General features: G+C 37.4%; 1 protein-coding gene across 2 annotated transcripts in view; it reads right to left on the reverse strand.

Annotated features, from left to right (window-relative positions):
- The window catches only part of LOC126210073 (hypoxia up-regulated protein 1), a 108,050-nt gene extending 87,688 nt beyond the window's left edge, over positions 1-20,362 (reverse strand). The window contains exons 1-2 of one of the 2 annotated variants that reach the window (XM_049939196.1): positions 20,069-20,362; positions 5,227-5,357 (exon numbers count right to left, since the gene is read on the reverse strand). In XM_049939196.1, the coding sequence (XP_049795153.1) occupies positions 5,227-5,349 (123 nt within the window). In that variant the 5' untranslated portion in view covers positions 5,350-5,357; positions 20,069-20,362. The remainder of the gene's footprint in view (positions 1-5,226; positions 5,358-20,068) is intronic. The other variant, XM_049939195.1, reaches the window with a different exon arrangement.
- Positions 20,363-26,495: the final 6,133 nt, after the last annotated feature.

Here is a 26,495-nt window from a genome sequence, read left to right on the forward strand (position 1 = left end):
CAGCTAAAATGGTATATAGATGAGCTAGCTCTCACTAAGGAGGAGATGCTCAGACTGTACAGAAAATATAAAAAATTTTGTAAACAAGGACCTGAGCTAGATAATACTTCTTATAGAGCTTATCTAAAGTGTAAAAAAAAAATCTACAAAGACAAACTGTCCTTGGCCTAAAAACAAGCATGTGAACATTACATTGAAAGTGCTCCCAACAAATGTAAAGCAGCATGGGATATCATCAACCAATATAATTCACAAACCCATACACAAGATGCAATGCTGGTCCCAGAAGAAGTAAATAATTACTTCCTAACCTCGGTGAGCAAGCTGAAAAACAAAATCAAGCAAGATGGCACTTGTGCACTAGATCATCTTGGTACTGTGCCCCATAGGATGTATACTTTCCACTGGAATGTTGTCACCCCAGAGGATATTGTAAAAGCTGTGGCAAGGTTCACCAACTCCAAAAGTATGGACTGTTATTGGTTTTCTAACTATGTAATGAAAAAAATAATACACCTTATCTGTCAACCTCTTTCTTTCATTTTTAATGTGTGTTTATAATCTGGAGTTTTCCCAGATGCACTCAAAACTGCTAAAGTGATACCAATCTTTAAAAAGGGAGATAAGCATCTGCCCCAAAACCATCGGCCAGTTTCTATTGTCCCAATTTTCTGTAAAGTTTTTGAATAACTATTTTGATAAGCATGACCACCTCTACAACAGACAGTTTGCACATCAACATGGTAAAAATACCACTACTGCTGTCACTGAAGTTGTTAACCAGGTGTTAACTGCGTTCGAAAATAAGGATCTAGTATCAGTCGTACTTTGTGATCTTAGCAAAGCCTTCGACTGCATACCATCGAACACCCTACTTGCAAAACTGGAATTTTATGGCATACACAAACCATCTTTGGATGTAATCAAATCATACTTAAGTAACAGGAGACAGTTTGTATCAATTAAAAATAGATGCTCCTCACTAAAGGAAGTTCGGACTGGAGTGCCTCAGGGCTCGGTCCTAGGTCCTTTTCTGTTCATCATTGCAATTAATGACTTGCCTTACCGTGTAGGAGCAAATTCAATTGTGTGTTATGCAGATGATACAACAGTGCTCAATACACACCATGACAACAGAACTGCACCAGGCAACACGGGAAAAACTATAACTAGTAATGGATTGGTTTTCTTCCAATGAACTCCTGTGTAATCCTGATAAAACACAAGCACTAATTCTGGGTTTAACTACAGCTGTTGAAAGCAAATCAATAAAATTGTTAGGATTCCACATTGATTCAAAATTAAACTGGGAGGAACACATTAGCCATATCTGCAAGAGAATAGCAAGAGTGTGTTACCTCATCTGGAGACTGACAGATGTAGTCACTGATGAGTATCTAATTGTGGTATATTTTGGCCTCTTTCAGTCACACATTTCCTACGGCATATTGTTATGGGGACATTCTTGCTTTGTCAGTGAAATTCTGGGGGGGGGGGGGGGGGGGGAAGTAATCAGAATAATGAGCTAAGTTAAGCCCAAGGAACACTGCCACCCCCTCTTTATCAAGCACATGATATTAACTGTTGTGAATCTATACATCTACACAGCACTGCTTTATGTCAAAAGCAACTTCAATGAATTCGAGACCAGAGAGAACATACACCCCCACAACACCAGAGGCAAACTGGACTTCGACATACCAAGACACAGATTCACAAAGACTGCAAACTCACAAAATAATGAGTTTAAAACTCTTCAGTAAACTTCCAGCATCTGCTCGGTCACTGACCAGTAATATTTTCAAACTTAAGGTTTATGACTGGTTACTCAAACACCCATTTTACAAGATAACAGAATATTTTGAAATAATCATTGACATTAGTACATAAGAATATTCCTAAAAGAAAAGGAATTAAATTGTAAAAACTTTACATTAAAGTTATTATTAATTGTGTATTTAATGTTCAGACCTACTCCGCTGTAAGTGGTCAATGGTGAATAAACTGAATACTGAATTCTCCTACCACTCATTTGAATAGTTACCAATACTTTGTTGGTATCAGAACATGCCTGGACTCATGTAGCAACTGTCGAGGTTAAACAGGTACTGTACACAAAACTGAATGCAAAATGTGATGGTCACAGCCTACAGATACCTTTGCAACATCTATGATCTTTCACACCTTTCATCAATGATAATTGAATCCAATAATGTGAAATGTCTCCACTGTCTAGTCAGGTGAATTGGCTTCCTGACATCCTCCACATTGTTTAAAAGACCACATCATCCACTTGGCATAACAAATGTAAACTCCACGCACAGGACCTGGCGGGCCCCCTCTACACTGACTGCGTCATGTCATCCTCCACTAACATTTTCATATTCAATAGATGCAATATGGAGGGGGAGTCAGCACATAGATCTCCCGTCTGCTGTCAGTTTTCCCAGCCTGTTGTCGCTCAACTGGTCTCACAAGGCTTAATGCAGCCCATTCCAATCCTCCTACAAGGTACATATGCAGACAAAAAAAAAAAGTTCCTGGATTTCCCGGTTAAAAATACACTTTTCCCAGGTGAAAATACACTCTTTTCTCCAGATGAAACATTTTTTTCCGTGTTAAGTGACAATATACTTCCCATTGCAGCTGTAGAACATACAAATCCTCAGAATGGTAAAGGTTTTATACAGCTGTGCAGAACAACCCAGCACTTAAGGAAACTAAACGCTGTGTGAGTGTGCATATATGTATAAAAAAAGGGTAATGCATTCTGGAAAGATCTTCGATGTACAACATGTACACTGCATATTAACATATTACGGAAGTATAAATACAGATTCCACCAAATATATCTCTGTAGTTTCTGAAGCACTGAAGTCGAGACTACAATGAGCTTTTATCAGCCAATCATGGCAGACATTCAGAACACAGTGCCTGTGATAAGTCAGCCAACAGCAGCACCACTGGTAAGTAGCATAGGGAAAGTTAATGGTTTAAATTAATGTACATGCAGTATAGCTACAAGAAAAGCTAAGCTTTCACATATAATATTGCTCATCAAAATTTTTTTTGCTTTTTTCACGACGGTGTAAGTAGGCAGATTCCTAAGTGCATAGCTTAAACTGCAGCAACTGAATATTTCTACCAAGCAATATTATAAATTTCACTGCTTTGAACACAGCATTTCATAGGGTATCTGGCTGAATAAATAGTCCATCAAACACTTTTTTTATGACAATTACATCCTTTGCCATCTTTATTTCATAGTTTGTAATCTATGAAGGAACTAAAATAAATTAAGAAATTAAGAAGGAACTAAAATAAATATGAGAAAATAATGATGAAGCGTGGATGTTTTTAGCATGTGCTGCCATTTAGGACACATCAAACACAAATGCGCCAGTAAAATTTTAAATAACGGCATAAATGGTTGGTCTTCTGGGCCCAAAATTTTTCTAAGCGACTGGTCCTCAGTGTTAAGTTTTGAATAAAAGTAAATGCTCCACGATTCATGGAATTCATCACACATTCTCACACATACTAGAATTCGCCTTGCGTAAAAGGAAACTTACTTTGAAATTAACATTTTTCAAAACCCATTCGCAATATTTCCCACAACCTGTTAGAAATGTAGACAATTGTGACATAACACTCATGGAAACCAGTTGTTTGTTACGAACTACTGCATAGTCTTCATCATTTTGCTGTCTGCAGACACTTGTGCACGCAATGTGTTTTGGCGATGTAAATGTTTCCTTTGAAACAGTTTTATTTTGGTGTTATTCTCTTGTTTATGTTTTACTGCTGCAGTTTTATTGTGCAACATATCAGCATTAGTTGTGCATCTCAAACCTCACAGTGTTCTGATCATTCTTGTGTTAGTCTTGCATTGGGCTGAGAAATTTTAGAATGCCCCTCTAACTGGAAATTTGCAAGTATGACAGGATCTGTCGAGAGGAAGCAGCAACCGATAAAGGACACTAGCACAGTTGCACCCTTTATTTTGTGGCGTTCATTACTGTGTGAAAATACAAAAAGATGATCAGTTTTCAAGTACAGTAAAACCACATTTTTACGTTCCCACATTTTATGTTTTCCTGCTATTTAAGTTCATTTTTTTTTGGTCCACACAGAAGTCTTATTAGTCCAAAACAATGCTTCCCCATCATTAACAATTCAGCGTTACAACATTTTTCACATTTTAAGTTTTCTTGGACATTATTACCATTACCTTTAACATTTATTTTCCTACAGGTTTCTGCAAAAAGTGCGTCTTCCTTCTCAAAGTCAGCCTTGGAATAAAGCAGAAAATGCAGACTACATGCACAAAGCTACTGATCATGTAACATAGCAATAGTGCGATAAGCAAGATTTTCATTGTCAGCGAGTTGGGACACGACTGCCTATATTACAGGTTCACGGTTTTTGGAAGGGTGGGAACGTATGCTGCACACTGCCTTAATGATAATCATGATCTTACAATAGTGATGCCAGTAGCAATCTTCCTTCTGATTATTGTGTTACATCTTCTGCTCAATACATTGTGTTATAACACCTTTAATTTATTTTCACAATCATTTATACAAATAAACTCCGCTTTCGAAGACTGTCATCTTTATAATGAACTTTCACGAATTGTTACTTTCGTATTATGTGTGCACTCCTTGGTTGGTATGACCTGATATCAGATGTTAACATTCTTCCTCAGTATGCTTCTTAACACGATGGGAATTTTTGCTCGCTCGCTCGCACGCACGCACGCACGCACGCACGCACACACACACACACACACACACACACACACACACACACAATGTCTCTGAACAGAGAGACCTCTATGGGGCAACAAGCAAGTTTTATTTACTTTAATTTTATAACGATTATCACTAATAAGTAAGTCTCTGATTACAACACACACATCTTTTTCATTTGGTTTCACAAAAGAGTAGAGCTAATTGCCATTAGAAAGAAGCGAAAACAATTATTTCAGATTTTTAAATAAGCAAAATTTAAATTGTTTTAATTACATATGTTGAACAATATAAAGAGAACAACAGTAATAATAATTCAGTCATTTTTGCTTGTCTTGTTACCTATCTTTCCTGAATTTTACACTTTTCTAGATTAATCTGCTGAAAAGTGTGAAAAGGAGGTTACTTTACTTACTTTGGGAGAGTCACTACATAAAAGAAACCAATAGCATATGACAAGTGTCAGGAAACTTACAGATACAATAGCAATCTTCATCCATTCGGAGCCCAGATCCACACTCATCACAGCTATGCCGTCTGCATGCTGCACTGCATGCAGAAGTGACAGCACAACGGAAATGGCCGCCAGCAGCCGCATCACTGGAACTGAAAGGTATTAGTCATCAGATGGGCTGTCTAGTTCAATTTTTAAATGTTTTTAATGTTCCCTATAACAATCACTAAAAGCCATGATTATGGAGGCTATAACATTTGCACCATTTAGTTTCAAGCATTAACATGTAATTAAAAAACAGATCCGAATATGAGCGCTGTGTCAATCACACTAAACAAAGGGACAGGAAGTGTTACGGATATAACAAAACCTTTAATTTCCATGTAATGACCCACAACTGCTGCTGCAGAAAAACACACACACACACACACACACACACACACACACACACACACAGACACAGAGAGAGAGAGAGAGAGAGAGAGAGAGAGAGAGAGAGAGAGAGAGAGAGAGAACCACACACTCACAAAACCTGCAACCACAAACACGCAAAAAAAAGTTAAATATCGGGAACAACTACAGTACATTAACACACAAAATACTGAAACTTCCTGGCAGATTAAAACTGCGCACTGGACCAAGACTCGAACTCAGGACCTTTGCCTTTCATGGGCAAGTGCTCTACCAGCTGAGCTACCCAAGCACGACTCCCATCCCATCCTCACAGCTCCAGTTCTGCTAGTACGTCTCCTACCTTACAAACTTCACAGAAGCTCTCCTGCAAACCTAGCAGAACTAGCACTCCTGGAAGACTCAGCAATGGAGTGTGCTATATGAAACTTCCTGGCAGTTTTGCAGGAGAACTTCTGTGAAGTTTGGACGGTAGGAGACTAGGTACTGGCTGAACTGGAGCTGTGAGGACAAGGCATGAGTCATGCTTGGGGTAGCCCAGATGGTAGAGCACTTGCCCACAAAACACAGAAGTCCCGAGCTTGAGTCTCAGTCTGGCACACAGTTTTAATCAAGCAGGAAGTTTCATGTCAGTGCACACTCCGCTGCAGAGTGAAAATGTCATTCTGGACATGAAATACTACCTGCAGAACTTAGAAAACATAAAAAATATACTAATGTGATTGCTTATACTGTCTTCGGCCGTCCTCTTCTGGAGGATTTCTGCATAGTATGAGTTTCCAACCAGATGTAATTGGCAAAGGGCACTGAAGTTCAATCGAGGGCAAGTCGTTTTGTATTACTGTGAAACAAGTGGGAGTGAGTCATAGATATGTTACACAAGTTGGGGTGGCAGTTATTCAAACAAAGGTATTTTTCACTGCAGTGTGAGATGCTCATGAAATTTCAGTCAGCAACATTCTCCTCCAAATGCTAAAATATTTTTCTAACTCCCACCTACACAGAGAGAAATGACAGTATTAATAAAATAGGAATTTGATCTATCAAAGAGTCAGTTGCTCATTTTTCCCACTTGTTATATGAGAGGGTAGAGAAATAGTGGAAGTGGTTTTAGCCCCTCTGCCAAGCATTTGACTGAGAACTGCATATTTATCATATAGGCCTAAATGTAGATGGCCAAAATGTAGCTATAGCACCAAGTTAAATCTGCGAGCTGATGTGATATCAAACCTAAATTTTCATACTTAATTCTCACACGAATGTGGTGGGGGGATGTATGATAAATTATTTGAGAGTTGCCACGAAAAACTATACGATTTATGACGGCAGTGAGAAGGGATGTCTGGTGCCTTGCACCCAAACCTCCAGATGTCCGACACTAAGATTGGTGCGAAACGTTGTGTGCCAATAGAATATCAACCAAAATACCAATTTAGTTTGTGCTGTTGTCCAGCAGAACATGTGTAAATGGTAATTAAAGGTAACACCAGAACTATGGGGTTCAGGAAAAAGAGTATCTGTGAACTGCATCTGTCATTATCACTGGCACGTGAGTTGATAGAGCGCCAGATCATCATACTAGATTATTTCGAGTTCGAAGCTCAATGATGGCGATTTAACATTTTACATGTGAAATTGTTATATGGGAGAACATTTTCCTGACACGTAAAAGAATGAATCCGAGTTTTTTAGCACTGTTCTTTTAGTAGTAGTATGCTTTCGATTCATTATTTGGAAAGAGCAAACCTATAGCGTATATTTGTTAACACACCACCACACCTACCTATACAAATGTATGCTATAGATTTTTTACTTTCAACTAGTCAATCTAAAGCAGACTGCCAAAAGAACAGTGCTAAAACTCCAAAACGTTCTTTCACCTGTCAGAAAAATGCTCTCCCACATAACACTTTCACGTGTAAACTGACAAAAGACCGCCCCCAGTGAGTTTTGAAATATGGAACTTTGGCGCAATGATCTGACGCTCTACTAAGTCATCTACTGCAGATCCTCACATTCACAGCTCACAGATACAGTTTAGCTATACTCCGTAGTTCTGGTGTTACTTTTAATGACCGTTTACACATCTTCTACTGAACGACAGCACACAACACAAATTAAATCGGTGTTCCGGTTGATACTGTATCAAAACACAGTGTTCGGTACCTATCTGAATGTCTAACATCTGGAGGTTTGGATGTTAAGAAGTTTCTTCGACCACTCGCCTGAAGGAGAAGAATAATTCCATGCTTATGTAATATAGAGAATAGTTTGAATTTTTGATGGAAATATGGACTACTGATGACGAAAGGAGAGAGCGTGTAGGTATGCGGTGGGGCGTAGTCTATAAAAGTTCATAAGAAGAGCTGCAATAGTGAAATACCTTTACAATTTCACTGTCAAAACTGTGATACAAGAATGACTATCAGGAAAGATACATGGTTTGACCAGACCACAATTCTTGTAGCTCGCTGAATTATAGAGTACACCCTGTAAGCAACAGCATCAGAAAGTGAGTTACCTACCAATACCGTGTGCAACTATTTCTGGTTTTGCTTAGAAGTCTGTTATGTAATAGTGACGAACAACAGTGTACCGAGCGGTGGACCAAATAAAGTTGAAGTAGACGAGACACACAAAGCAAGAAGGAAAACCCAGAGAGGACGACCTTTAAAAAATGAAATTAACATATTTGGGTATTCAGTGGCATAGAACATGAGTCCCGGAAGTGCTTTGTGGTAAGTGTGTTCTCCAGAGACGAGGAGGAGGTGTTTAGCATCCGGCTGACAAAGAGGTCATTAGAGATGGAGCACAAGCTCAGATTAGCAAAAGGATGGGGAAGGAAATCTGCCGTGCCCTTTCAAAGGACCCATCCCGGCATTTGCATGAAATGATTTAGGAAAATCACGGAAAACCTAAATCAGGATGGCCATAGACTGGTTTGAACAATCATCCTCCCGAATCAGAGTCCAGTGTGCTAACCACTGTGCCACCTCACTCGGTCAGAGACAAGGTAACTTTAGTTGGTTTGATAAAGTACTTTATACTGCCCGGTAGCAAAGTGATTACGATGGCTTTCAATCCTACAAGACAATAAGACCAGAAGTATTCAATGAGTTCATGAACCATTGTGTAGAGTTCACATGTTCCGACAATTGCAGTGTCCATATGCGAAACATCAAGAGGCTGTGGAAATCAGTGAACTCTTCTATTAACCCTCCTGTCCTGTTCACTTTTACCACACAAATGCACTGCTTGGGCCAATAAGGCCCGACATAATAAGATGCTGAAAAAACTTCTACTCACACATATTTTTCGTACAGTTGCAAGCCATCGACATTGTTGTTATATTACAGTATGTTGTTAATGATCATAGTGATGATGATGATACATAGAACCTCACTAAAGAAAATATATTATCTTGATATTCATGCAGCATGTATCAGGAACAACAGACATTTCCATCAAAAAGTCATTCTCAGCAACCATCTCTCTCTGTCTGCCCATGTTACTTTCTTTCCTTCTTGCTCACTGCAGTTTACACAAGTAAGTGATGTGCCCTATGAATACATGTTTATTACACTTTCTACACAACATATTTGTTTCATTGCCATTGCTTGAAGGACAGAACTTACAGCATGCACGTTTAGTAGAGTTTCTTGTTGATACTGATTTAGCCCCACCTGCCACTCCTCTCAGGGTCTTGGAAGCTCCTGACCATTCTCAAAGAATCTTCCATTCTTGGAAAATGCTTCCTTGATGGAATGTGCTCTGCAACCAGTGACTTTCCAAGTTGCTCTCAAAATATTCTCCTTCTAGTCAATTTTCTTGCATTCCTGTTAGGCTCAATCGAAGTCCATAAGATATATGCATTATAAGCAGCAACATCAAGAATATTGTAGAAAAATATCATGGGCCATCTACTGGTTTTTCGTTTGCATATATATGTACCTATTGGAGGATCAAGAGTGTCTACAGCCCCTTTCATTCAATTATAATCTAAAATAATTTTTGGAGAGTGCTCATTAGTACAGCACTCTTATTTCTCTTAGGAATAAGACTGAGCACTGTAGTGTCATTTGTGAAGTAAAACAAAGAGCTATACACTCCCTGTTGGTCATATTTTGTGGAACCTATGATTAATTTTTACATAAGGTTCTTAACATTGTCAGTTTCCTTTTCAGGAGCAGCTGCCCAAATTGCATGACAAAGAAATTGTCACATGTTACTTTCCAACCTCGCAAATCACAGGTAAGATCAGAAACTACTCTCATTCCCTAATTTTCTGGTGCTGCTACACTCTTTTCCTGTATAAATGTGGGCTTTCAGTACATATGAAAATTTGCTGTGAAACACAGTCCATATCTTGATCCCATATTTTTCCAGTTTGCTTGGGATGTACTATTTGAATGAACAGCGGCCTCTAAATGTTACCAGATGTTTGTTGACAGTCATATTTTCCCCTGGATTATACAGTTTAGGAAGGCCTTCTATCAACTTCTACCAGATACTGTGAATTGTGGCGAGTTGATTAGTAGGCCGTCTTTCCTCTCTAGCGGATTTCTTATCAAATCTCAAGACGTGATTTTTACAGAATGTTTCTAGCGACATAGTTGCTCAAAATATGTTCCGCCCAGTACCCTTATCCTACAAACTTTTTGTAAATTCCTCACGTGAGCGATAAACACCCACAAGGAATAGGAGTCCTAAGTATGGTTGTCCATTGTTCACGATTAACTCATTGCCCCTCAATATTTGATTTCTCTATTATTTCATTCTGAATGGTTGTAGAAAATAATAGGCCTACTTCAAATGAACTTTTTATGCATCACTTATTCTGCTGCTTGCAAACCTGGTAACTTCTTGGGGCGTTTTTAGAAATAGAAGTCTGCACACTAGTTTGAACAGGCTGTGGACTGTCGTCAATGTCATCAGAACAAACATTTTCATATGCATTATTGACATGATCTTCAAACTCCGAAAGTGAGCCTTAGACTGTTTATCTAGTTGTGAATTTTTCCAACTCAGTTTCAGTCAATGATGTAATCACCATGATGTCACAATTCAGACTGATCACATACAATTGAGAACACAAACTGAGCAAACAATGAACAACTCAAACAGTGGACAAGTCGTAATGACAAGTCCATTGTTGTAAACACAGCACCTTTGTTGACTTGAATGTTGGGAGTATGTGTGAACAATGAAAAGTTATTACTACTATAAAATATGAGACAACCATTAAGTATCTGACTTCAGAATAATCATGGTTGGGTCACATTGACCCGAACATAATGTATGTAACTCTTAAGGTTTATGACTAGATGACTTAAAATATGTTAAAACTTTTTTAACTACTTACTTCCCTTGCATTTTAAGGCAAAGTCACCAAATTTCATAAAATTATTTTGATATTTAAATAATAAGAAACGATATTTATAACAATTTTGGGTCATACAGACTAATAGAACAACAGGGTTAAAAGAAGGGCATCCAGGAGAAAGAGACCAACTCTACTTGTATCAGTATCTATAATTCCATAACTTGCAGCTGCAAGGAGAAGTTCATGCATATGAAAGTTTATCAGTCTTTTCACATGACTTAAGCAGCGGGTACCCACATTATGGCAAAACGTGAATGCTTCCTGTAGCATACACATCAATTAGACTTTTTCATGATGATAATGTTGATGACGAGTGAGATAAGTTATTTCCTCCTCCTCCTCCTTCTTCTGCTTTTACGGCCTCATTGGACCACTTCAGTCAATCATTTCTGGTCCTCTTCTTTGGTATTTTCCCCTTCCGAGTGGCCCAGTATCTCTTCATTCGTTCCGATGCTTTTCGTTGTTCCTTATCTGTAAATACCCTTTTCATTGTATGTCGCGTGTCAATTTTTGGTTTAAATCTTATTTCTGTGTCCCTCAACTTCTTTAAATTTGGCGTTTTGTTCTGCAAATCATCCAGAGTTATTTCCAGTTCTTCCATATCCTCTCTTATTTCCTTAAGCCATCCTCCTTGTTGTTTCAATTTCCAGAGTTTCTCAATAATTTTCCTTGATAATCTGGTTTCTGGTGTCCTCAGAATGTGACCACAAAAAGAGATCCTTTTCTTTCGTATAGTATCAGTGATGGGCTCCAGTTCTCTGTATACTACTTCATTTGGAACTATCCGCCATTGCCCAGCTTTTTGATATTTCTTATTTATGCATGTTCTAGCAATTCTTCTCTCTACTTTTAAAATTTTGTCAATTTTGTTTTTCTGGGTGACTTTAAAAAGAGTTTCACTTCCGTATGTAACCTCTGGTTGAACCACCGTCTTGTAATGTTTTAATTTTGTTTTAATTGATAGACATTTTTTATTGTACGTAGACCATGTTAGTTTTTGAGCTTTTATCATTTTATTAGTTCTTGCTCGCCATGCAGGTTTCTAGTCCAATTTGTGTGTTATAATTTCACCCAGGTATTTAAATTGTATCACTATTTTAATTTCCCTATTATTCACTGTGATGTGATCTATTACAAGTGGATCCGTTACCATTATTTCAGTCTTTTCAAATGATATCTGAAGTCCTAATTTTTGTGCTATATTTTGTAAGCTTGTTATTTGTTTCGTGGCTTCCTGAATATTATTAGCTAGTAATGCTAGGTCATCAGCAAATCCCAAGCAATTTAGGTTTATTTTATCTTTCTTAGTTCCAATTTTAATATTCACAGGATTTTCCTTGTACCATTCTCTCATTACATATTCACGATCACAATTGAATAGCAATGGTGATAATCTCCCTGTCTCAACCCTGTTTTAATCGTAAATGGTTCAGATATTTCTCCTCTAAATTTTACTTTGGATTTGGTGTTTGTTAAGGTTAACCGTATCATTTTTATTAATTTAGGATGAAGTCCAAAATTCCTTAATATTTTCATCATTGAAGATCTATGGATGCAATCATACGCCTTTTTGAAATCTACAAAGGTTATGACTAGTTGTTTTTGCCTTCTTTTGTAGACATCCATAACTAACTTCAAGGTGATTATCTGTTCTGGGCAGTTTCTCCAGGATCTAAATCCTCCTTGATATTCTCCCAGTTCCAGTTCTAGTTGATCTTTACAGCGGTTGTATAGTATTCTTGACATGATCTTATACGTGCAGTCCAAAAGGGAAATTCCTCTATAGTTGTCTGGATTTGATTTTTCTCCTTTCTTATGTAATGGATGAATTATAGCAGTAGTCCAATTTTCTGGTAATTTCTCTTCATTCCAGATTTTTACTATGCATTGGTGTAATGCTATCTTTACTGGTTCTGCTGCATATTTCCAAAGTTCAACAAACGTTTGATCTTCTCCACTTGCTTTGTAGTTTTTGAGTTCTTTCAAAGCTCTGTAGACCTCATTAATTGTAGGTGGATTTATATTTTCTGCTGGTGTTTTAATTGGGGTTTCTGTGTTTATCTGAAGAAGTTCTGGGGGATCTTCACAATTTAGTAACTTGTTAAATGTTTCTGCTAGAATTTCTGTATTTTTACTATTGCTATGGGCTAGGTTATTATCTTTATCTTTTAACATTAATGTTGGAGGATCATATCTTTGTAATTGTCTGCCAAATATTTTGTAATAGTCTCGAGTTTGTTTTTTCACTATTTGTTTCTATCATTAGAAGTATATCTTTTTGGTACTGACGTTTAACTCTCCTTATTATTTTTTGTGTTGTCTTCCTTTGTTTTGTGAGTTCCAAATATGATTTTTCTGTTTTTTCATTTTGATGCCTTAACCAGGCTTGGTGTCGATCCAACACTGCTTCATCACATTCATCGTTCCACCACTGGTGTTTTTTCCTTGGATTTATAGGGGCAACTTGTTCAGCTATTTGTTTCAATTTGGGAATTATTTCTTCCAGATCATCTGTTATTTTTATATCCCTGGTTTGTGCTTCATAATCCTCATTTTGTATCAGTTTATGAGGGTCATAGGTTCTCCTCTTCTTCTGGTGGGATTTTTTTCTTTGCTAATGGGGTTAATTTAATTTTAATTTTTATCATGTAATGATCTGATCCGGTATCTGTCCCTCTCAGTACTTTCACATTGTAAATTTCCTTGTGGTAATTCTTATCCATACAGACATGGTCCAGTTGCCATTCTCCTTTTTTCCAGTCTGGATGTTTCCAAGTTTTTAGTTTACTTGGTCTTCTCTTAAAATACGTCGACTTTGAGATCATGTCATGGTTTCTGCAAAATTCCACTAGTCTTATGCCATTTTTGTTTGTTTTTCTTTGTGCTGTCCATTTCCCTATTATGTCTCTATATCTCTTTTCCCTTCCTAACTGGGCATTGAAGTCTCCAATTAAAATTTTGATGTGATTTTTATTAATGTTATTCGTCGTTTGATCTAAGAGCTCCCAAAATTTTTCTACCTCTTCTCTGTGTTCTTTTTTATTATTTTTATCATTTGTCGGGGCATGGGCATTTATTATTGTGTACATTTTATTTGCAGCTTTTAGAGTTAATGTTGAGAGCCTGGGAGATTGTGCTTTAAATTCTATTATGGACTCTATTATTTTCAGACTCACCACGAATCCTGTTCCAAATTGTGGACACTGTTTCATGACTCCTTTCCCTGGTATTCCCTTATAAATCCTATATCCTTGTGATTCTATCGGCTCCTGATCAGTATTTCTCATTTCTTGAAGTCCGGTTATGAGAATCCCCTTGCGATCCATTTCATCCGTCAGAATTTTGAGTTTGCCTGGTTGTATGAGGGAATTTATATTGTGTGTCGCAATGTAGTTTATTCGTCCTGTCTTGAGTTTTGGTCGTCTGTCCGTTTTGGGTATTTTCAGATGCTCCGACTCATCCAAGTTATCTTTCAGGTGACTGCCCACCGTATCCGAGTGCAGTCTTCCTTGGTTATTGCCAAGCGGTGGATTTTTCCTTGAAAGATTTCCTTCCATGTTTGACTTTCAAAGGTAGTCAACCTTGTATGGAGCAAGCTCCGAGTTACAACTGCGGTTGTTAGCCGTAGAGGTTGTTTAGTGTTTGGTCCGCGAGAGCTATTTTATTTCGCTCAAGTCCGCCGGTAAACCGGTGAGGACCCCCCTATCCGCCACCTGGGACGCGCCACGTCGGAGTATCACCTCTCCGCCTGCTACGACACCGTAGTAGGTTTCCTTCATAATTAAAAGTATCTCAGTCAACATTCTTCTTTTGTCGTTGCCATAGTGACCAATGTAAACACTGCTTATAACACGTGGCACCAGTCGCAGCGACACAATCAGTTTAGAATCGCACGTTTCCTTATCTATCGTTTTGGGACCCCAGCTTTGCTTCGCAAACATTCTTGGAAATTACTGTACTAAGTCTCTAACATTATAAACACAAAAATGAAGTCTTTATGCCAATAATTCCACTGTCATTCAAAATTATTTTCGTCAAGTCATTGCTTTTGTCTGTTCAGCTTCACTGAAATTCATTGGCACATGCTTGGCTACACAAGTAAGTCTATTCCTGACAACACAAAATCTAGTTGACCACTCAATCATATTGACTTTTTAAGCAATTAGGGACAGAGGTCTATGAGAGGGTGTGCCAACCAGAACATTTTCCCTCTAACCTCACAACATACCTTGTGCAGCCAATGGAAGGATAATTATCATAGTTAAGGATACAGGGTACTTATAAACGGTGGAAAAATCAAAAAAATTTTATGACTTTATTAAATTTTATAGTCTTTCCTGATTACACTGATATATACATTATAGGGTTTCAAATGAATATGACTTATAAATCTACCTCGTAAATTACTTCGGACATTGGGCACAATTCATACGATGTGAATTTGAAATTTGTGTGCGCAATGCGTGCCACAGGAAGAGGAAAAAAGGCTGCTCAAACATTTTGTAGTTTGATGGACCTTCCTCTTCCTCCTCCTCCCAGTAGGTTCAGCAAGTACATAAAAATACTTTTATATGCATTGACGGTTGTGTCTAAAAGCATTTATGAAACATGCAGTAGAAGCAACTGTAAATATTAGTGGAACCAGGGACACTGCTATTACAATTGATGGGACATGGCAACGTCTAGGACATCACCCCTTGAATGGTGTTTTGAGTACTACTACTCTGGTGAATGGAAAAGTCGTTGATGTCGAGTGATTATCTAAGTACTGCCACACCTGCCATAGTAACACTGAAGGACATATTGAACATCAGTGTTCTAAGAATTATGATGGTTACAGTGGAGGTATGGAGTGTGATGGAGATCTACAAATATTTCTGAGGTCAGTGTCCGTTTATAACCTTAGATATATAAAATACCTAGATGGTGGGGACTCTAAAGCTTAAAATAAAATTAAAGAGTTCAATGTTTATGGTGATACCTTGGTAACAAAACTTGAGTGTTGTGCACATGTGCAAAAGAGGATGGGGTGCTAAACTGAGGAAGCTACAAAGAGAAATGAAAGTTGCCATCTGATGGAAAATCTCTGTCTGGCCTAGACAGACTGACAAACTGAAATAGACCTTCTTCAGAGTTATTATGGACTGGCCATTAGACAAACTGCACCTCCGAATGATGTTGCAACAATGACAAAAGCTCTATGGGCCACCTACTTTCATAAGTTGTCCACAGATGACCACCCCGTTCACAGACTTTGCCCTAAAGGAGCAGATTCTTGGTGTGGTTACCAAAAAGCAAAAGAAAGTGGTAAAACATACCATCATAAGCATTCTCTTCCTGAGCCTGTTATGAATGAAATAAAACCAATTTTTAGAGATGTGAGTGACCCTGTTGTGCTTAGTGAATGTCTTCATGAGGGCACTCAGAATACAAATGAAATTTTCAACCACTGCATATAGGAAAGATTACTCAAGAATGTTTTTGTTGGACTAAATACATTAAATGTCTGCATACTAGATGCAGTGATATGTTTCAATGATGGAGTGATAGGAAGGTTGGAAGTCCTGAGAAATTTAGACATAAAATGCGGCTCGTATGGAAGATCAACTGCTTGGGTGTGACAAAGGGTGCATGAAGCTGGAAGATTTGCTCTTCAAGTTACAAAGAAGCAAGAAGCGCTAAAAGGAATGCCAAGAGGAAGCATGAAGATGACGAAATGCTGCAGGATGAAGACTATCTTCAGGAATGTTCCGAGGCACAGTTTAATCAGACTCTCATCTTCATTGGCAATTTCCCGCAAGTTGTATTTTCCAGAATTCACATAAAAATATTTCCTAAAGGTTATAAAGCATTGTTTTAATTTTTTCTATAACTTGCAATAGTCCATACTCATGTATTAGACCGAAGCTTTATTGCAGAACAACTAAATTATAGAAAAATAACATTTTTATTAGGAAATAAATTATAAAAATTAAAATGTAAGATGTGATTTTTTTATCCTTGTAATATACACAAAAGGTAGAATTAAATAGGTCTATTACTTCAGCCATCATGCCATGCATATCTGGTAAAAATTTGGTCTCCTTCAAATATATAACATTTGATTAAATGGTACCTCCATTTGAGGAAGCATTTTGGGAAAAAGGCATCAATTTCTCTGTAAATTCTTTTAATAACCTTAAGCAGGTTCAAAAATATTCAAAATACTTCTAATTTGTTTATAAAGTTTGCTGCATTGCCAGATATCAACAAAAAAATCTGTAAAACATATACAAAAATTAACAGTGCCTGAAAGTAATAGGTGTTTATTTTTACATAATATTGAGCTGGAAAAGTACCCTATATCCTTAAAGATGGATAAGAAAAGAGGGTGTCTTGACAACCAGAATTTGAATCATCTGATATTCATTGCAGATTATTTACACCAGATCATAAAAAGTCTGCCTTATAGATGCCACCACAGCTTCCATACAACCCCCACATACACCCCCCACCCACTTTCTTGAAATGAGTGTCGTAGTGACAATCTGAGCATGAGGGCTACGTTAGTTTGGGATGAGCTAGTTCCATTGTGATTTAGCGATGCCACTGAATGTGATGCAACGAGAAAAAGTTCTGCTATTTTTAGTTATCCCAAAATTACCCCTGATACTATAATTAAGAGTCCAAGTAGTAGTGTTAGGAGAATTAGGAAATTATTTTAATGGTTATACCGAGTACTGTATGAACATTCAGAAGTTTTGGCACTGCTCTTCTGAATACATTGTGGATTCTGTGGTAATATTTATAGTATGATTTTAAACAATTCAACTCCACTGTGCAACCCTCTCAGAAGGCACTTGCAACACACTACTGGTACACTGCATTACCTTCCCGTCACAAATGACGACGAAAGTTGGCAACATTGCTCTGCCATACAAGTGAGTAATGGCACCATCCTGACCCTGACGCTTACCCAAGAGAGGTTTCATCGATGACCAACTTCAGAATTACGGGCACCTGCAAACTATGGCAAATGGAGGTGATTATAAAAAACTAGACTTTTCTTTGTCACACAGACGTGTCTATATGGCTTCACAGAAATTAAAACTCTAATAATGGATCAAAACTCACAGCACCCTGAAGTTCTGCAAATAAAATATAGGTCAGAAACATCAATCTTCACAGTTTCATATTGTGCCAGTCAGTATCTCGGGTACTGTTTGATAGGTTTTAATTTAAATTAACAAAGAAAGCCCCTACAAAGAATTCCAACAAAGAGAGAATTTGTCACAGATTTGTTTAGTCAACCGAAGAGTGTCACAAAAAACATTGAAAAATTCTGAGGCAAAGATTGTATAGGTACATGGTTATGTGTCACATACAGGCTGTATTTACATGACTGTATAAGTCAGTAAGAGTCAAAACTCTTCCCAAACATTGCAGAAAAATTTTGTTGCTCAGAGGTCTGTTGACAGTCCTTTTGTCCACATATTACATGCAAAAGGAATTGGAAGGTAGAATTTTGTATGGCACAAAATGTATGTTCTGCCACACCACAAGGTGGCTTGTCCATCTGATGCAGATGTATGCAACTATGTTTCAAGTGAAGACATTACTAAATAGGCCTATAATGTATTACTTACCCTGCTACATTTAACTTTAATGCGCAAGGAACTTATAGCACCAAAAAAGTTAAGTAGTGGTCATTAAATATAAAGTGGCAGTGTTCAGAAACGATATTAAGTGGAAGAGCTGAGAAGTGTAGAAAAGAAATGTCAACAGGAGCCATGATCTAACAGTACTGTGGCACGTGATGTCATACATAAGCAAACATACTGTATACCTTGTACATCAAATGATCAAAAGGACCAATAAAAATGAAATCACAACAAAAAGAACTGAACAGTGAGAATATGTTTTAAGCCTATGTTAAATTTTAGAATGTAGATTGTGGCACCAAACTGATATTTAGCATAACCAAAGGTCTAGGTGACTAGAGTGGCAAACTGATATTGAAGGCTTCAATACAAAATTAGTACTCAAACAATGGTAAACTACAGAAAAATATTTTAAATGAAATTTGCTGTAAAGTATTGCTCTTTTAACCTCAAGACAAAAACTTTCTAATAGGAGTTCCGATTGGCTCATGACACCCATGTAAAAAAACCAGCTAAATAACTACCTTTGGCGCCTTAATTATTAGAAATATTTCAAAATTTGGGTAATTTCCGTTATCAGTCAGTACACACAAAATTCTGGAAAAACAGCAGAATACGTACTTGGAGGAGAATAGATATCTCCCACTGACAGTCATGATATCAAAACTACGTCAAAAGACAGTCCTCTATAATGCGACAAGACGATTAGCACTTGCATGACATTCATAAATTTAAAGTTATACAAAGATCTTTTATTGACACGCTTGACAAACGGAATTTTTCAAATACTGATAAAAAGTCTGTCAAGATGATTCTGAAGGATTTCCCTACGAACAAACTTGAAATGGCAAATGTCACAAAAACATTGTCAGTTCTGTTCTTACTGTTATTGTGTGATGAAATTTTAAATATGCGATTATCCGTTCCTTGCAAAGAACCTTCAGACTTTCGACGTCTTAGTGGAAACACAGTACTCAACAATTACAGCAGTTCTGCAAATATTTAACGACAATAAGTTTCCCTCCCGATAAGAAAATTTGAAAGCAGCATTTCTGTAAACAAAATAGTTCAACTTTCAAAAATCTATTTCAATTAGAACCGAGACTATTTCTGGAGGGGGCAATACGACAACCCCATTACACGACTTCACAACAATCGCTAACTTTCAATATGTACAGTGTTCTGCTAGTACCTGTCACTCAAACAGTAAGGCCTTGTAAGAACATGACATTTCAAATGAGTTTCTCAAAATAACCAGTTGCATGAAAAGCAGTTATGATTCACATTCAGTACTCATTAGTTGTATAAATTACAGCACAGTTTCAATCTAATTTGCCACAAAATTCTTAAACATAAGGCGTTTAAATTCTAAACAGACTACACACTTGACATCTGCATGGTCTGCAACCGCATGGTGAACATAACATACCTAGATCTTTAATTACTCGAGCAAACGAAGAACCGCTGCGACGAAAGACACTAAAACTAATTTTCGCAAGTACTATTAATCGAAACACATTTCACTTTGCTTTACACACGCTTCTGTACCATTATGCGGAGCGTTTCTATTACGCCAACCAAAGACTAAAGACCACGTTGCCGGTGTGTTGCTTTGTGATTGGTTACAGAAAGAGATACGACAGCGTGTTGCCTCAAATGAGCAGCTACGTGTTCCCGCTGTATGTGGTTACACACTTTTCATCGACGTGACCTAACCATACTCTCTTTAACATAGTTTTCCCATGTATGAAGGTAAAATGAAGAACAATAGCATCTGCGATAAAAATTGCAATGTCATCGCTGCATGTGAGACTCTTTTTTTCTACAAAAAGAGTAATAAGCCACAAATTTAAAATTATTATCACCTGAATGCCATCTAGTTTCAAGTATAGCGCACGAACACGAGTAGCAAGTAATTTAGCAGTTTCTATATCCCTGAAAATGTTTTACTTTTTATGAAAAACTGCCATCTTCAGATCAATGTGCTGCACTACTATCTTAGCCACGTTGAGGACAACGCATTTCTGCGTTCGTCTTCACAAGTTCTTGTGTAGTTCCAGGCATGAACGCTATTTCCACACTTCTCATATTCCGCTACTAGGGACAGAGCGGAATGTTTGATATCCATCCTAATACGGAGTCGCGGTAATTTTCAGTCGAACATCCAAGCAGACTGGAAGCGGGACAGATGGAATCCCAGTTGGGAATATTTGGAAGAAGGTTTACAGTTGCAGCGCTCTGCATCTATACCCTTGAAACCACTGTAAAATGATTGATACAGAGGAAGGCCTATTGCACCACTTATTATGGCTTTTCCCCGTTCCATCAACTTACAGAGCGCAGGAACAATGACAGCTTAGATGTCTCATTGTCCTCTGTAATTTGTCTAACTTTGTCTTCGCGACCCCTAAATGAACAAAATGTATGGGTTCTAATATATCCCTACATTTACCACTTAAAGTTGGTTCTAAAAACCCTGTAAATGGATTTTCCTGGGATAGTTTGCATCTGCCTTCAAATACCTACCACTCAGCTCTTTCAGCATCTTCGTGACACTCTCCCACAGGTTAAGAAAACTTATGACCATTTGTGCTACCCTTTTTTTGTATCCATTCGACACCCCCTGTTTTTCCTATTTTGTATGGGTATTCGCTTGATAACCAAGCAAAACCTCATGTCCTTCGTCAGAGCCAGTAGATTACAAAAGCTCGAAAAAAATACAAAAAGGGAATTATTGCAAGTGAAAACACATTAATATAATGATAATGTTTATGAATATTTACTAAAATAGTTTAGTTTCAATCATTCGATATAGTGTGCATGAAATTTCCATCCCAGAGTAGAGTTATCAACAAGTGAAATATACACTATACCAAACATTATTAAGATATTACTGTTTATAAAGTGTATAACAGATGTAAAATCCAATACATCTGTTCAAATAGGTTCATTTAGCTGCTAATACACTGATATTTTTCAGAATGTCCACACATTCTTCAACTTCACATACAAATTCTACAAAAAGCTTCAAAGTAAAACCAGAGGGAACATGTTTAGGTTCAGGCAAAGTCCTTGGTTATATTAACAACTAACTGTCTCACAAACGTAATATTAATAAAGCGAATAAATTCCTATTGTGAGACCATGATCATTAAGACCTTCACAAATAAAACTTTCTGCTTCCTATCAAGATTTTTTTATTTGTTACATTATTTCATGTAGTATGTTTCAGCTAATACCACCATTAGATTCAACTTAACATTTCTAAAACAAATTACAGCAAATCCTATGTTGAAATAAAGTATTGGCTTAATGCTTTCTGGAAAGGACTTACCTACTGTACAAAGAGACACTGAATTTTTTCTGGAATATCAGAGTTTGGCTGGCCCACAACTGTTGTAACTGGTCTTTGATATATTGGATGCTAACACTGGGATGGAGTTTACATGCAAGCTGGTCCTACATATAGTATATCAGAGACAGATCCAGAAGTATAGCTGGCCCTGGGCGTATCTCAATGTCACGAAGAGAGTTCATAGAGACATGAGCCATGCGTGGATGAGCATTGTCCTGTTGAAAAGCGGCATCACGATGCTGTCGCATGGGAGGTGACACATGTGGATTCAAAACGTCTGTGACATACCATTCCTTTGACAGACTTCCCATACTCACCACTAGTCATGACCTGAAATTACACCAATGGCTCCCCACATCATGCTGCTAGGATGAACACCACTGTGCCTCCACAAACATTGGAAAAACATGACCTTTCCTCAGATCGTCGCCATACTTGCCGATGATCGCCATCCAGGGTAGTGCAGAATCACAATTGCCATTCATCAGCAATCTATGCTTCCTATTCATGGCACATTCATGTAGTGTTGGCAACAGCCTACACATGAAATGGTAATTCACTAGCCTGGCTGCAGCTAGTCACCGATCCCAGTGCAGTATGGCACAGGATGTTGCAGGGAGTCCATTACTTGTTCTCAGATGTCAGGTATAGATGAGAAGGGCTTATGATGTGCTTGGTGCACAATATGCCACTCCTGCTTTGTGGTTGTTAGACATGGTCCACTGGAAAATTGACGAAGAATTACTTGCCCTTGCATTACTACACAGTCCAACATCAAACCACTGTCATATTTAAATGTCCCAGAAATCTGGATATTGCATGATCCTTTGTGTGTCAAGTGAACAGAAGAAAAAGTAATTAAAAGCAATCACAATGATGAAGAAAGAAGTTTTATTGGAACTGGGGTAATTGATGAAGTAAAGTTGGTTGTGGAAATGAGATATAAAATTTTAGATATCTATGAAGTATGGGATTTTGAGAATAAAAGCACCATGTTGTTTGAAAATTATGTGAAAGATTTTATGAAAATAAAATTAGGAACCAGTCCACATGATTTTGAAACTGATGAAGAGTATACCAAAACAGTTAAAGAGAAATTCGATAGTGACTTAGATCGTCTGAGGCCTCTTTCTGACTCTGTAAACTGCTGATACCACTATCTCAAATGAGAACTCTGTGCCCTTCACACTGATCATTCAACATCTGACATCATTCACTGCCCTTATATACTCTACAGGCCTGTTAACAACCTTGAACATGAACGACACCAACGCACTCTTGTGGCCACTCTGCCTGTCACAGAGAACTTCAAACCCAGTCATGCCTGCTTATGACATCCAAGCATATCTTTTTCGTGTTGTCAAGCAGTGTACTTGTATTTGCTGATAATCTACAAACATTTTTGTGAAAATAAACCTGATACACTTGTATGAAGTGTGATAACTGCACTTTCTACTTCCTGAATTGATTCAAAATTCAGTTCTTGGAGAGGGGGAGGGAGATATTAATTTCGTTGTTTTTTATCTTTGTCACTACTGTTTATTAGTTTCCATGCAGCTTTGCACTTAATGGCGGATTTCTCAATGCTACTAGGACTGTATGCTTTTTGGGCTTCCATAATGGATTTTTATAGACATTCCTACATTTAACATAAGCTAATCTGGCATAGATTTTCTCTGTTTGGTACTTTGGTTTTGAAGTCAGAGAAGCCAGATCACTTCATTAATTGAAACCTTGCCAACAAATTTCGTGTTTAGCACAGATGAACAACAGAAGTAAAATTAATTCAGAAGAACAGAAATAATTTTCTTAGGCTTCGTTCTTGGGTATTCTCTATTTATTATCTGTATTAGAAGCTTCTCCATAAAGTATTTATTTATTTATGCATTTATTTTACCTGGCAAGTAGGTATATCTATGGACTGAGTGTAGTGTACTGTGCACATATCAGCTTCAAACCATGATTGTATGATTGTGAGATTATTTTCATATAACATAGGTTATTTACATTGTTTGTTAAAACCACAGCTTAGACATTACTCACATTTCCCTTTTTTGTATATTATTATTTCTAATAATAATTCCTATTATGGATGCAAATCAAAGTGCATCAAAGAAGAAAAAGTTAAATTTCATGGATAAGTTATCATATTAGTATGAGTAACTTTACGTCTACACCCATAGTCTGCAAGCGAAGTGCATGGCGGAGGATACTTTCCATTGACTCCATGTGTAAGGTTACCTTCCCATTATATTCACATACAGCATGTGCACAGAGTGACTGTGTAGTTGCCTTTGTGAGTGCTGTTATTAGTCGAATCTTGCTCTTGCGGTCATGTGGGAGTGATATGTAGATGGCTGTACTGTATTTCAAGGTCCTCATTTAATACTTGTTTGTGGAAATTTTATAGTAGGCTTTCACTGGATAGTTGCCATCTACTTTCAAGCACCTGTCCATTCATCTGACATACTCCCAATTGTCAAACATGGCTGTGTGTATGGGGAAAGGGGATAGGGGGAAAGGTGATGGTTTGGAGCCCACAGGGGCTTAACACCGAGCTTATCAGTGCCCTACATAACTGTTAACAAATGTGCTGCCTTTTTTGTATAGGTTCAATACCCCCTGTTAGTCAACGCAAGTTGCCTTCTTTGTAGAGTCCGACTGAGCCTATTTGATAAATACTCTCCTTGATCTCACATTCACTCAAGTATTAATGTCAGTTTATGAATTCCAATTGTGACTCACTGATATTGTAGTGATATTGTGGGATTATAAGGTCCATTTGACCATTGATCTAAGTGTCTGGCTTTCATAGCCAAACAGTGACCAGTTACTAATGACCCCATCTTTCTAAAAATATTTTGTGATTAGTGAAAATGTGTTTCACAATGACTTTCATTTTCATTCCAGGGCTATGTTCAGGACAGCTAAACATGCCAGAGCAGGACTTTGTTTCATACTGATTTTCTTTTTGGCATAATAGTTTTTGAGTTATTTTCATTTGTTTCATCTTCATCACATCATTGTAGATTATCTAGTATCTGTTTTGGTTCGGGGCTCAAAAATATTAATGGAATTGTGTAATGCTGTTTAAATGAGGAATCTGTGCCAGATTGATAATGCCTGACATATGAAATTTTGAAGGATCTTGTGTAAAGCGTAAAAACTAAGTTGAGTCAATTAGAAAAATTCTTACAGACATTGTTTTATATTTATAGGAAGATACACATTGTCTTGAGGAGAAATCAAGTGATCTCTTTTTAAGGAGAAATTCAGTGAATTGGTTATGTTCAAATTGGGTAGTGTGTGCTTCATCTTGTAAATGCTTGACCATTACAAGTTCTGGCAAGCCTAAAAAGCAACAAACGTTTTGTATGTGGTGTACCTCATTTGTATATATGAGACGTGGAGTCCAGAGCAGCAGGGTTTTTGTCAGCAATGAAGCAAGATCTAGCCCATGCCTCTCGATTTTCTGACTTGTGGGAACTGAAAAAGTTACAGAGTTTGAATATTTTTGGCTAAGTAGTGACATGTTGAAAAAGTGCTTTTAAAATGTTCTGGCTGGTTTCACACTTTATTTGAGGTGAGCTGCAAATTCTTTTCTGCAATCTTTATCACAGCTGTGTCTAACTTTGCTTTTAAGCAGTTACATCGAGCCAGAACTAAATAATTCTGATAAATGTAATCAAGCGAAGCACTTAGGACAATTTTATATGCATTTCATTCTGTTGGATATAAATCGCATGTCACCACTAACAGATTCAGACATTTGAGAGCAGTGGTGTTTTAATATCATCGAACATTTTATGAATATTTACTATTCATTTTTCAACGGATTAGATGATAAGATACGTGTTGTATTGGGTTATTCCAAGTGAGAACTGGTGCTTTTACTACACGGATATATCAGTTACTTAATCATGAGCATGAGCTGTGTTTTCCATTTCAACCCTGCAACACTATCAGCATGCTGTTCAATAAATTCTGGCATGAGCATATACTAGGTATAGCATCCCGCCACTTCTTCCTATTCCCTTATTTATGGCACCAAAAACGAATTTCTTTTCATCCTTGAGCATAGCCTCCTGCTTATTCGTTGCATGTCCGTCATTCAATACACTTTGCTTTGTGTTAAGACATTCAAGTGTAAGAACTGAAATATTGTGAATTCCATTTTATTTATCAACACTGTTATTATACAATGTACACTCATCCAAGTGTGAAATCAACAGAGAAGAGACAATTCAATAATAGTAAAAAGGCAAGATATCAATATACAAAGAAAACTATCAGTTGTCAAACAGTAGAAGTTCGTTGAGGGAAGAAGCTCCTTCCTGTCACACACTCTCATTTGTCCATCCTCACAAAGTAAACATTGGTATGAGTAACTGGCAAATCTTTTACTTTATATTGACCTCAATAATAACTTTTCGTATTTATGTAAAGTATCTACCATTAATGTGCTCACCTATAGATCCCTCACATACGTTTTTAGATTGTG

This window comes from Schistocerca nitens, chromosome 10 (assembly GCF_023898315.1).
Source record: "Schistocerca nitens isolate TAMUIC-IGC-003100 chromosome 10, iqSchNite1.1, whole genome shotgun sequence".
In the NCBI taxonomy this organism is placed as follows: domain Eukaryota; kingdom Metazoa; phylum Arthropoda; class Insecta; order Orthoptera; family Acrididae; genus Schistocerca; species Schistocerca nitens.